Below are 12825 nucleotides of genomic sequence, written 5' to 3' on the forward strand. Positions count from 1 at the left end.
GGTTGCTAAGCAGGGGAAGGTGCCTAGGGGATGTAGCACCCTTGTGCTCCCTGGGGGCAGGACCTAGAGTGCAGGGGCAGCTGAAGCGGGTGCTAAGTCCCTGTCCGGGGGGCTGCTGTGGAGCCTGTAGGGCCAGGGTGCGAACAGGCTGGAAATTGCTTCCCCCTCCCCACCACTCCAGAGCTTAGCTGAGGGGCAGAGAGGATTCCCTGTGCTAGTGTTGTGTGGAGCTTTGGCACATGCAGGACTTGGCTCCTCTTGGCCAGCATCCCGGGCTGGAGAGTTTGGGGCTTTCCCAGGGCACTGGCCCAGACAGAGGCGGGGGTGGGGGGTGGGGAGGAGGGTGTGCGGGGGAAGGAAGGAGCCTGCTGGCCAGGCTGTTGGTGAGCTGAGCACTCTGACCAGGGGCTGGTTCTCCGCACAGTGCTGGGAGCAGGACGTGCCCTGCTGGAAGGCTATGGAGGAGCAGCAGGATTGGGGAAAGGGTGAAGGGGCAAATCAGGGAGAGGACAGTGAGAGGGGGAGCATGTAAAGGGCAGATGGGTGGGCAGCAGAGGCAGCACGTAATGGGCTGGTACACTCACCAGCCAATGCAGTGTGCAGCCAGCACCGGTTGGAAATGGGACAGGGGGCGGAGCCCTGCTGGCCAAGAGCTGACACGTAGCAGGAGCTGCACTAATGGACTGGCAGGGGGAGCGGTCAGCCCTGCATGCTGCATCTTTGCCCCGCCACCGGCTTTACACACCCATCCCCATCATCTGCCACTGGACCCCCTACTCATCTCTGGTGGGCAGGCGGCTGATGAGCAGGGATCTGTCCAGCAACAGGACCCACCAGTACTGATGGAGGGAAACAGAAAATATGGGACAATTTTCCCATTTTTAAGAAAAAGTTGGGACACCTGCAGGGCTTAAATACTGGTCTGACCCTTTAAAAACAGGACATCTGGTCACTCTAGTTTACTAGGATGAGTGTGGACACAGCTTTGGTTGGATAAGAAGACAGCACATGACTGATCTGCCTAATGTTTGGTAAGATTTATGTGAGTGATTCATCAGACATTGGGTTGTCTGTGAACATAAAAGTTACTGCTTTCACATGAAAAACATGCAACTTATGCATTGAGTTGCTATTCTGCTTGGATGTTTTGTAGCCAGTGCTCGGGGCCAGCTTTAAGATTGAAAGACTGCAAGGAGGGTACTGGAGTATGTCATCCCCTGCTCCATCTCTGTTGCTGAATGAGGAGTGGGAATGAGGTTGAGTGTTGTGCGGTAACCTCAGCAACTCATGTCCTAGTTTCCTCTCCGGTTTCTATAAATTTGGCTGACAAACACCAAGACTGTAAACTGCAGTGAGGACCCAGTTAGTTTCTGGTCTTGGGCTTAAGTCCTCCCTGCACAGGTTTGGATGTCCATGTATTTCATCTATTGAGTTGCCTTGCTTGGGTCAGTAAGGCACAAACTGATACTATGGAAAACGTAATAGTCCAAAGTGTATGCTGAAGATGATTAAATCTAATCACTTAGTTTACATAACCCATTGTTAACAACAGCATCCCAAGTGAGATTAACAAACCCTCTCTTTCTTCCATAATTAACAGGCTGCTTTACCTGCACCACGCATGAACTGTTATCCTTCAGTGTTTATTAGAGATGAAACAAAAACCTCAAACTGGAGCATCCTTGAACTGTGAGAAAGTTCAGACCTAAGTGCAAACTTGAAACCTCACTCATCTGTATCTTTATGTTATTAATTTATGTGAACAAATAATAATCTGTACAGATTTCTAACTGAGAGGGTGCTTCACTTATGTTTATATTTGTATATAATCACAATAAATAATAAAATAGATTTAAAATCATAGAAAGAGGTATTTACAAAGGGTAGGGTTGCCCTAACACAGGGGTGGCCAACCTGTGGCTCCGGAGCCATATGCAGTTCTTCAGAAGTTAATATGCGGCTCCTTGTATAGGCACTGACTCCGGGGCTGGAGCTACAAGTGCCAACTTTCCAATGTGCCTGGGGGTGCTCACTGCTCAATCCCTGGCTCTGCCATAGGCCCTGCCCCAACTCCACCCCTTCCCGCTCCCTCCCCTGAGCCTGCCATGCCCTCACTCCTGCCCCCCCAGAGCCTCCTGCATGCTACAAAACAGCTGTTTGGGAGGTGTGGGGAGGGTTGCTGGTGGGTGGGAGTCACTGGGAGTGGGGGGGATGGAGCTGATGGGGGGGCTGCTGACATATTACTGTGGCTCTTTGGCAATGTACATTGGTAAATTCTGGCTCCTGCTCAGGTTGGCCATCCCTGCCCTAACATGCAGATTAGGTTTTGGGAGTGGATCAAGATGGGGATGGGATGAGAGAAAAGAGGTGGGAGACAGCAACTTTGCAAGAGCTTTACTGAATTAGAATGCCAGAGAATATAATTCACCCAGTCCAGATGGCCTGTAGTACAAGCCCCCCGTCCACCCCGTTGACCAGTTAACCCCATTTTAAAATCCATATGAATGCCTTAACATGGAGATCAAAGCTTTGTGCAATGGGCTGTGTGTGGGTACTCTGCACTGTTTGTGTATTTCATCCCTAATGAAGTTTCTATTCAGAACTATGGACAGTAGCCAGTTGTGCTGCCAAAGGAAAGTTTATTGAAAGAAATTTTGAAAGGAAAATAAAGTATAACTAGAGCATGCAGCAAATTCCTGAAGTGATATCCCCAGTTTGGAGTTCTTAGGGAGACTGTTCCCGTGTTTAATTTCCTTTCTGACATTGGTGGTGGTGGTGTTTTGTTGCGCCCCCCCTCCCCTTTTTGGCATATTGTCCAATCAGGAAAATTCTAGGGATGAGACATCATCATTTAGGAGCACACATTCCATTACTCTCTATTTTCAATTTGAAACAATTCAGGAATAAGACTTAAGAGACAAAATTCAGGAGACAAACATATCTAGAATGCTGAATATGTGGAATTAAAATGTTTGCCTCTGGGATTTTGTTTCTAATATTTATTCCATTTTATAACAGAATTTGTGGCAGGGCCAGGGTCTGTGCTGATGGAGAGAAGAAACTCATTCAGATCAGTCTAAAACACAACAGAATATAATAGGGTAATGGCCTGTGCTGCCTATTACACAGCAATAGCTCTACTATCTGGTTTAACAGTGCCTCTCTCTGGGCATAATACTGGGACATGTTGTATCAAGACTACACAGCCCACACCAGAGCATACGAAGATACATGTACACTCAGCAACTGAGCACAGGATTAACAGCAGAGCGGCGTACAGGATGAAAACTCCATTTTGTGATTTATTTTGATATTTTGTAGTTTGGCTTCATTCTGAAATGGAGCAAAATACCAAAAATTCTCCATGAAGGGAAATATTTTTTTCCCATTTTGGGTCTATTTTACATTGTTTCAGCAAAAACATTTGATTTCTATTTTGACTTTATTAGTATTATAATGTACAAGATAAAACAATTTCAAAATGAAAAGTTGAAACATTTTGTTCCAGAAATGTCAAAATGGGAGATTGTGACATTGTTGGAACTTGCCTTCACTGAGTTTTCTTCCAAAACAAAAATCCAGTGAAATGGACACAATTTCACCAAGCATTTTATGGAACTGCACATTCTGACAGACTATTGGTTCTGCTGAAATTTCTCTATCTCTAGTTAATAGAAGAGCACTGGGCATAACCATAGTATGTATGTTCTCTAGGCCACTAACATGGGGATTCAGGGCCAGATTTACCATGTTTTTCAGGTGCCTCAAGATGCAAATAAGCACCTAGGGGGACTTGCACAAGTACCTAAGTGAGTTAAGACACAATGACTTTCAATGTGGGTTATGCGCCTAACCTGGTTGGGATCTTTTGTAAATCCCAGTTGGCAGCCATCTGCATCTTTAGACAGCTAGTTTCCCATCCAACCCTAGAGGCATAGGAGTTGTAGGGCTATAAGTGGTTCAAGAATATGAACATGTTCATTTTAGAACACATCAAATGAGATCCTTCAATTAAAGAGTCAAATATGGTTCCCTCTTGTGCTTTGATTGCTATGTTGTTTTAATGTTTAACTTTTTGTGTTAGTAAAATAAAAATGTTCTCCAAGCTCTTTTTTGAAATACTACAGTGCCTATCCTGATGCCACCCAACACTGACCCCTCACAACTGTTCTAATGTCTTTGTTATTTTGTATCCAGCAATATCATGTAATTCACTCACTTGCTGAAACCTGTGCTTGACACCACAGGGTACAAAATAACACAGAAAACATCATCTTTGGAACATTAGGGGTTGGCTGGTGCTGTGAATACTCCTAAGAACAGCAAAATCAGCTTTGCCCTTTTGCTAGTTAGATCAGCAGCTTGATCGATCCTATTTATTTTTTTGGTTTTGTGAAAGTTCAAGAATTGGCCAGAAATCAATATGACCCACACAGAAGCCCCTCCAAAGGAAAGGTATACCATGATTTAAGTTGGGAAGCTATTTACAAGAATCTGTTGGGAGCATCTTTGAAGTCCTGGGCAAAATGTAGGGTGCCTAGCTGAAAATACGATCAGCTTTTTTGACTTAGAAAAAGAAGAAATAATGCCCTGTTGTGACTATATCCGAAACAAGGAGAAAAAATAAGCCATTTGAGTGGCCTGATGCAGCTCAGCAGCATGTTCCATTTTTTTTTTTTACAGGAGTCCCTCAATGAGGAACATAAACAAAAGAGCGGTTCCTACTGGAGTAGGTTGCTTTTTAGTCAAAAAATATCCCCCCAATTGTTCCCCTTGAGACTGACATATCAAAAGTAATTGTGTTTCTCAAACTCCCTGATACTCAAACCACCATCCCTGTGTGATAATCTATACACAACGGATTATATATTTGGAAGCAAATATGTTGTCCTGTTTAGCTAGGATGGAGTTATAGGATGTATACGCTAGGTTCCAATAGTCTTATCTTGCAGATATTGTTGGGAAAAGTTTATTCATGTATCAGATGTAAAAAGCAACAAATAATACTTTAATTCCTCGTGTGGATCTGTGAAAAGAACTACAAAGTAGAAGCAGAGCTTAGAGTGAGATTTGGAAATAGGAAACATTTTTTACACAGTGCACAATTAGTTTGGGGGAACTCCTGACCATCAGATATCATGGAAGTTAAGAGCTGAGCAGGATGCAGAAAAGATGGGGGATGACAGCATCCACAGTTACATTAATAAAATTAAAAAAATATTTGAAAGGATAAAAACTTCATAAATGAAGGAATTAAGGAATAAGCTTCCCCTCTGGGCAGATGTGTACATAATTACTCACGGGTTTTTTGAACCTTTCTCTAGAGCAGTGGTTCTCAAACTTTTGTATTGGTGACCCCTTTCAAATAGCAAGCCTCTGAGTGCGACCCCCCTTATACATTAAAAATACTTTTAAAAATATATTTAACACCATTGTAAATGCTGGAGGCAAAGCGGGGTTTAGGATGGAGGCTGACAGCTTGCGACCCCCCCATGCAATAACCTCATGACTCTGAGGGTCCCGACCCTGAGTTTGAGAACCCCTGCTCTAGAGCATCTGGATACTATTCTAGCTAGACCAATGGTCTGATCCAGTATGGCAATGTCTACATCTGTTGGGTTACAAAATTATATATATATTGTAGTTTTAACTCCTGACATATCAGGGAGTCTCAACTATAGCTCCCACACAGTAAATATTTTCTTAATTAAAAGAACTTCTGTGAAGTTAGGTTGGAAAAGTAACAAGCTATTTTGATTCTATAAGTGTCTTAAATCACTGTATATCATCTTTTATTTAAACCACTCGAAACTTAGCAGAGGTTTCAGGCCATTCAATTGGATGCCTAATCTGTATATGTAGATTGGGCTAGAACTGATCATTCCTTTTCTTACCTTCCAGGGTCTATAATCTTCAGTTTCTCTATTTGTTTGATATAATTTTTAAGCTCTTTTGGGGAGGGGACCATGGCTTTTTAAGAATCTCTGTAAAGCACAATGCAATGTAATAGAGCTCTCTCTAAATGTAATAAAAATAACAATAAACAACAGGTCAAGATCAATCTTGAAATTATTGTTTACATGCCAACACAGAGCAAAACTGCTGTAAAATTTGTATAGGGGAAGGTGTAACTTCTCCACTCTGAAACCATCTAAGTTTGCAAGCATAAAATCAAAATGTAAATTATTTGCATTGAATAGCAAGAATCTGTGATAATCCCTCATCTTTCTTCATCTCGTCCCTGCCATTTATTCTGCTTTGCTGGGGATGGAAAGTGGTGAGGAAGTCCAAGCTGTGAGACTCAAAAATAAAGTGTAACACAACTTCAACAAAAACTCCATCACAACTCTATGGTACTGTATCTAGGCAAGTGGACTGCTACCGGGTATCAAGATGGTAGGGCAATAAATGAAAATACATCTGAATTTCTAAGTGCTAAACCAGATGTGAATGTTTCTAACATTCGGGCATGTCTGCATACAATTGTGGCTGTGGCACAAATTGCTATGTACTTTCCAAGCACAAAGAGAAAGAAAGGGTCCTCAACCCCACAAAGCAAAGAATCTAAAACCCTATAATCATTAGAGAAACTTGGCTGATTACTTCCAGGCAGTAAATATACTTATATGCTGCCTTAACAAGTTACACATTTTTTCTGTTATAAATCAGATTTAAGTGGTTATAAATTTATAAAAGAAGTCTAATACATGTAGCAGCCTCCCTCAACACAGCTTGTTTTTGTTAGATACAGTGCCTTTCTGCTATCTCCTCTCATACGCTGCCTTCCATCTCTCCTGCAAATTATCTTTTCTTTGTATCACTATTGTTGTAATTTAAGAAAATCAGTAAAAGAGAAGAAAACGTTCTTTGCTACAAAGAATATTCCAAAGAGACAAAACTGTCCTGCTGTGTTGGAAGACAACCACAAAGGCATGGTTTTATTGATTATTGACTGAGATTATACAAAAATGAAAAAATAAATAAGAAGCAATATTCTTGATATGTGGCACTCTTCCCTCCCCAGAGAAACCAGTGAACATGGACGGAGGGCTGTGAAAGGTGTGTTCTGAATGCAGTCTGTACAACTGACCTCTTCAAATCTGTCAAAAATCAAGGTAGCTTACTTCCTATTTAGTACTCAGATCCGTGGGAGTGGATGCTTCAAGGGAGAACCCAAGTCTTTTACTTTCTTGGTTTAAATCCAGCCCATGTTGGCAATGTCTGAAAGTAACTGCCTTTTGATGGCTGTCGAATGGGCTATGTTGAAAGAATTGGGGGTGTGGCATCTCATTTTAGTGCTGAGTGGGCAGATGTCTACAACACCAAACCACCACATGCACCAATTAACACTGGAACTTACAGACTGCCATATTGGATCAGACTAGTGATCCATCTAGTGTTCCATTTCCAACAACTGCCAGTACCAGATGCTTCGGAGGAAGATATAAGAAACCCTACAAAGGGCAATTACAAAATAACCTGCCTACAAGAAATGTCACTTTCCAAATTCTGTTACTTAGAGATAAGTTTATCGCCCTTAAGCACTTCACACTTATCGGCATACTTAGTAGAGAGGCCAAGGACTCGGTGAGGAAGGAGATGGAATTTGATTCTTATTCCTCAGGATGGATTCTACAGGATGGCATTGAGGCATATTGTGAGGAAGCTTGAACTACTTGTGCTGTGCCCAATATGTAGGTTAATGGAAGTCTTCAGGGTACATCTATACTGCAGTTAGATAACTGCAGCTGGCCCATGCTAGCTGACCCAGGCTGCAGGGCTGTTTTATTGTGGTGGGGGCTTTCCGGCTCAGATTGCAGCCTAAGCTCTGGGACCCTCCCACCTCACAGGGTCCTACAGCCCAACCTCCAGCCTGAGCCCAGACATCTACACCACAATCAAACAGCCCCGCAAGCCAAGCCAGCTGGCATGGGCCAGCCATGGGTTTTTAATTGCAGTGTGGACCCTCAATCTCAAGGTTATCAAAGGTAGCACATTTCAGCAGCATTATTAAAATGATCAAAGGAAATAAAATATTAGCCAACTTGACACATGTAGATCAGAATGTCTATATTATCAAATATCTTTGACCACTGCCACTGCTGTCTGCTGATAGTGAGTGAAAGGAAGTGTTGATCCACCCAGACTGAGTCTAAACTACATATAATATAGCAGGGGAGGCAAATGAGAAAAGAGTTTTGAGGGGTAGGAAATAGTGACACAAAGACAACATTGGTGCCTCCTCTCCTGTCCGAAGAGGCAAACCTTACCACAAAACATAGGCTGCCACAACTTGGACTGCATAATGCACAGGATGAAATCCTGGCCCCACTGAAGTCAATGGGAGTTTTGCCGTTAACTTCAAGAGAGCTAGGATTTCAAGCTCAGTTCTGTTCAAACATGACTTGCAGACGGACAGACATTTTCCAGGTGATGGACTGGTGCAAGTGCATTTGCTTCTGGCTATTCATTCAGGTTACTGCATATACTGTACTTTCCTTTGTCTACCATCACAATGTATCTCTTTGAGAGAAATAGATTCCCATACTCTAGTAATAAGCAATAGTTCTAACCATTAAAGTCTCATTTCTGATTGGACTAATTCAACTATTTTTCAAGACATTTGGTTTTAACAGCATAAAATTCATACATGAAATTGGTCCAGGATTTAGTTACTGTTGTACCTGGTCTTTTGCTGTTTATTAGTTTTGGAGTAATTTATTTTTTTATTTTTTCTTATCTTGATTTTTCTCTACTGTTTGGTTATAACCTCATCCACAATTACAATCACTTAATAAGCACATCATAGAACATGTCTGTTTTTACCTTGGGTAAAAGATTCATTTTCTTTATCATCAGCTCACAGTAAGCTATTTCTCTCCCTAACTAACTAAAGTAGGAAAGTGAAGTATGAGGTCACATGTAGAGCTTTACTTTGATACATACACCAGTTACATAGGGTTAGCCACTTGCCCTCTCTCTTTTCAGTTATTTGGCTATCCATAGATCACTGATACATGTGCATTTACGAAGTCTGTGTGCAACTTCTCTTTTGAACTAATGTTCTTCTGTTTTTATACTTTAGCTCTACTGCTACATTCAGAAAAGTGTTGATTTGGATTTAAAACATATTTTCCAATGAGCTCACACTAGGATTTTTGGAGACTTTTCAGATTTCCCTTGTTAGAATGCAATAATAGAGGAAGAAACCAGCCTTTCTGTAGAATTTAGCCAGAGGGAAACTTAGCTTGTAACAGTCTGAGTTGAAATGTCACATAGAATGCTTAAAATATGTTCTGATTTCTGGAAAGGAATAATTCGGCATCAAATAAAGTAAAATGTTCTGAGTTAGGGTGAACACCTCCAGTTTGCAACAGCTGTCACCTTTCCACTGCCACATTAGTACAGTGTGATCTATTCCTAAAGGAACTCAAGGAGAAGAAAAAAATATTTGAGTGTGTTTCAGATCCTCCATCTCCCCACAAAATAGAGTATTTATCTTAATTCGTCTACCCCCCAAAGCCCATTCTCAGTGCACATCTACCCCCAACTCTAATATTTACAAAGAACTAAATAACATATTCTCCTCCGAAACTATTAGTCTCTCCTTGAGAACAACAAATTCTACAGTTGTAAACTGTGTCATTTAATTTATATATGTCGATGAGAGTTTCCTTAAAAAAAAGTGGTAAATCACTATGCTAAAAATAAAAACAGTGGGAAAATACTGTTATCTCACTCTCTGTTGAATTCAGTGACAACAGTTTCTGTGCTGCTGTGAGATCAGCTTAGGCCAATGACAGAGATATTAAATTCTTTTATGTTCCAAGCACAATCACAAGAATTAGCATATATATGTATTTGTCTAAACCACTCATTATTTATACTAAAAGACAGGCTTGATATTAAAACATGGGATAATTACATTTACAGAACTGTACTTCTGCCCAAATCCCATCTGTGCTACAGACACAGACAAAAGTTCGACACATGCTTTTCTAATGAAAAAGCGGCATAAAGATATCTTATTCTTCTTAGGAGAAACACCTTTTCCTTCCTTGTGAGAACAATTTTGGTAATGTATGCTGATAACATTAACAAAATGTATACATTTCATACCTGTGAAAAAAAGGTAAAAAAATCTCCCCTCATAGGTCACCTATCCTATTTATAATCTGGGATATTAACTAGTGCATGTAACACTTAGCACAAAACTTTATCAAGCAATCCAATATAGGCATCTTTTTGTATGCACAGTAATGTAGATTTCAATGACACCAAAATATAGGAATATATTTCAAGAGGTTACAAAGCAAAAAAAAATTCAGTGCAAGGTGGTAAACCTTTTTGGAAAAGGTAATTACTGCACACTTTGACACAGTGCAGGGATTACGGTTATTGGTTTTTTTTAAAGTCTGACATTAAACAGCACAGTGATAAAATATCATGATTATTCTAGCAGAAGAAGTGATAATGGGGCAATAGATGCAGAGGGCAAAAGTGGAAAAAACACTCTACATGTTGGTTGGTGACAAACTGCTGAATCACAAAATCTTTGATTTAAATTATATCATCATACCATGTCTGAAGAATACAGCATCACAATGTAAAATGATATGCCCTAAAAATATGCAGGCCACATTTAATTAATTAATTAATTAATAAGGGTATATTTTTGGTATCCAATCTGTTTCCCAAAAGGTTTATACCCAGAGAGATTCAAAGGTGGAACTTAAAAGAAAAGCAGCTCAAGGGGTGCAAGATTTTGACCACAGTTTCAGTTTAAGAAAGAACAATTCACTAGTAATAGGTCTGTCCCATTAGGGTCCACAATTGCCATGAAAATTTCAATTCACATGCTTCCTCTCTGTTGCTAAATTTATCAATGTCTTTTTAAAGGTAATTAAAATAATGTCATCTATGCTTCTAACCCACTGGACTTTTTAAAGAGAATTTGATTTCCCTATATCATTTATTTGGCTATGGGGAATGGACAGATTTGACTGCAAAGAGAAAACCACACTGCCTTTAAAGTGCATATTCTTTCAATTTGCAATTTGCACTGTTTCGCAGTGGTTTTGCTCAGATTTCTTAGTAGACATAGGCCCAATTAGAAACATTCTCTCCCCAGTTTTGCTCACAGCAGAGGGAAAATACCATTTTCAGCAATTTTATGAGAATTTGAATAAACACTATACTACCTGATTTTATGAGGGTGAAATAAGGAACTGAGTTCACAATAACTCACTCCTGTTGAAAATAACATTTACATCATTTTAATTTGAAATTATGTTATATACATATAAAATCTTTTTTGGAACTTCCCTGGGTGACGTATCACAGTTGAGATGCAATCATGTTAGTCACAGCGCGCTGCATGATGCCAATGCTATACTAAGCAGCATGCTATTAGGAAAGGGTACACCAGCATGCTATAGTACTGGCTAGACCCTCCCATGCTGTGACTGTCTATATGCAAACACCATGCCCACTGTCACAGCACAACGGGGCAAAATGTTAGGGAGCTATTTCTGTAGCAACAGGAGCACTTATTCCCCCTCAACTTGACCCCTGCTCTTGGTGGGTATTGTGATGATGTGGTTTGGATGTGATATATAGTAGCAGGGAAGCACTGATGCACCAGACCAGGAAATTAAATAAGATGCCATTCACACAAAGAAATGTTTAGTTAACTTTAAACAGCTTGGCTCAGATGGTACCTTGATGGACCATTTGTTACATCTCTACTTGTTAATGTCCATTAGGTTGTTCTTTTTTTTTTTTCCTTCAAATGAAGTTCCTCTGCATTTTGCCCTGGGTTTTGAGAGGCTGAGCTGATGTTTAGAAGCAGTGGGGTCCTTAAAGGAACAGCCTATTACAATACACAATAGTAACTATGTTTCTACGATTTATGAAAAGAAAGCAATATGTGCCTGTTTCGGTGCCTGTCGTTTGCCTACCAATGGTGCAGTGCTCCCCATTCCAGCCCTCTCTGCATTCACATTTCCCATCTTTACAGGTTCCGTGTTCCGTGCAGCGGGGATGGCACACACGCTGGTCACAGGCCACTCCTGTCCAGCCTTCTTCACAGCGACATGCTCCGCCAATGCACACCCCGTGCGTGCCACAGTCTACGGAACACACTTCTGGTGGAAAAAAAAATAGAATTAGGATTACAACTGAGCACTGTCATTGGGAATGGGTCACTAAACATGTGGCGAAAAGTGACTAGAATTGGCATTTTGTTCCTGTAAACTATATGCAGAGTGTGGCATGCTCACATGCCTGCCAAAATGAGACTTTGCTTTTTATTAAAAATCACCCTCCCAGCATCTGCACACCAGGGAACAGCTCTATCTCCCAGAGGCTACTGAATCCAAACCAGGAGATTGTAGGCACTAAAAGTCCAGCGGCGTAGTGGGGCTAAGGCAGGCTCCCTACCTGCCCTGGCTCCCTGCCACTCCCAGAAGTGGCCAGCACATCCCTGCAGCCCCTGTGCGGGGGCAGGGAGTCCCCATGTACTGCCCCTGCCCCGAGCTCTGACTCAGCAGCTCCCATTGGCCGGGAACTGCGGCCAATGAGAGATGCAAGGGCGGTGCCTGTGGGCAGGGGCTGTGCATGGAGACCCTCTAGCTCCCCCATCTAGAAGCCACTGCCAGAGAGCCACCCGAGGTAAGCGCTGCACCCCTCACCCCCTCCCGCACCCCAACCCCCTACCCCAGCTCAGAGCCCACACCAGACCCCCTCCCAGAACCTGCACCCTCCACTTCCTCCCAGAGCCTGAACCCCTCACTCCCACCCCAACCACTTGCCCCAGCCCTAAGC

At 41.8% G+C, this 12825-nt stretch overlaps 1 protein-coding gene across 1 annotated transcript in view; it reads right to left on the minus strand.

Annotated features, from left to right (window-relative positions):
- The window catches only part of TENM2 (teneurin transmembrane protein 2), a 966597-nt gene that overhangs the window by 129477 nt on the left and 824295 nt on the right, over positions 1–12825 (minus strand). Inside the window, exon 16 of the mRNA XM_045027903.1 lies at positions 11961–12146. Within this exon, the coding sequence (XP_044883838.1) occupies positions 11961–12146 (186 nt within the window). The remainder of the gene's footprint in view (positions 1–11960; positions 12147–12825) is intronic.

This window comes from Mauremys mutica, chromosome 8 (assembly GCF_020497125.1).
Source record: "Mauremys mutica isolate MM-2020 ecotype Southern chromosome 8, ASM2049712v1, whole genome shotgun sequence".
Taxonomy (NCBI): Eukaryota; Metazoa; Chordata; order Testudines; family Geoemydidae; genus Mauremys; species Mauremys mutica.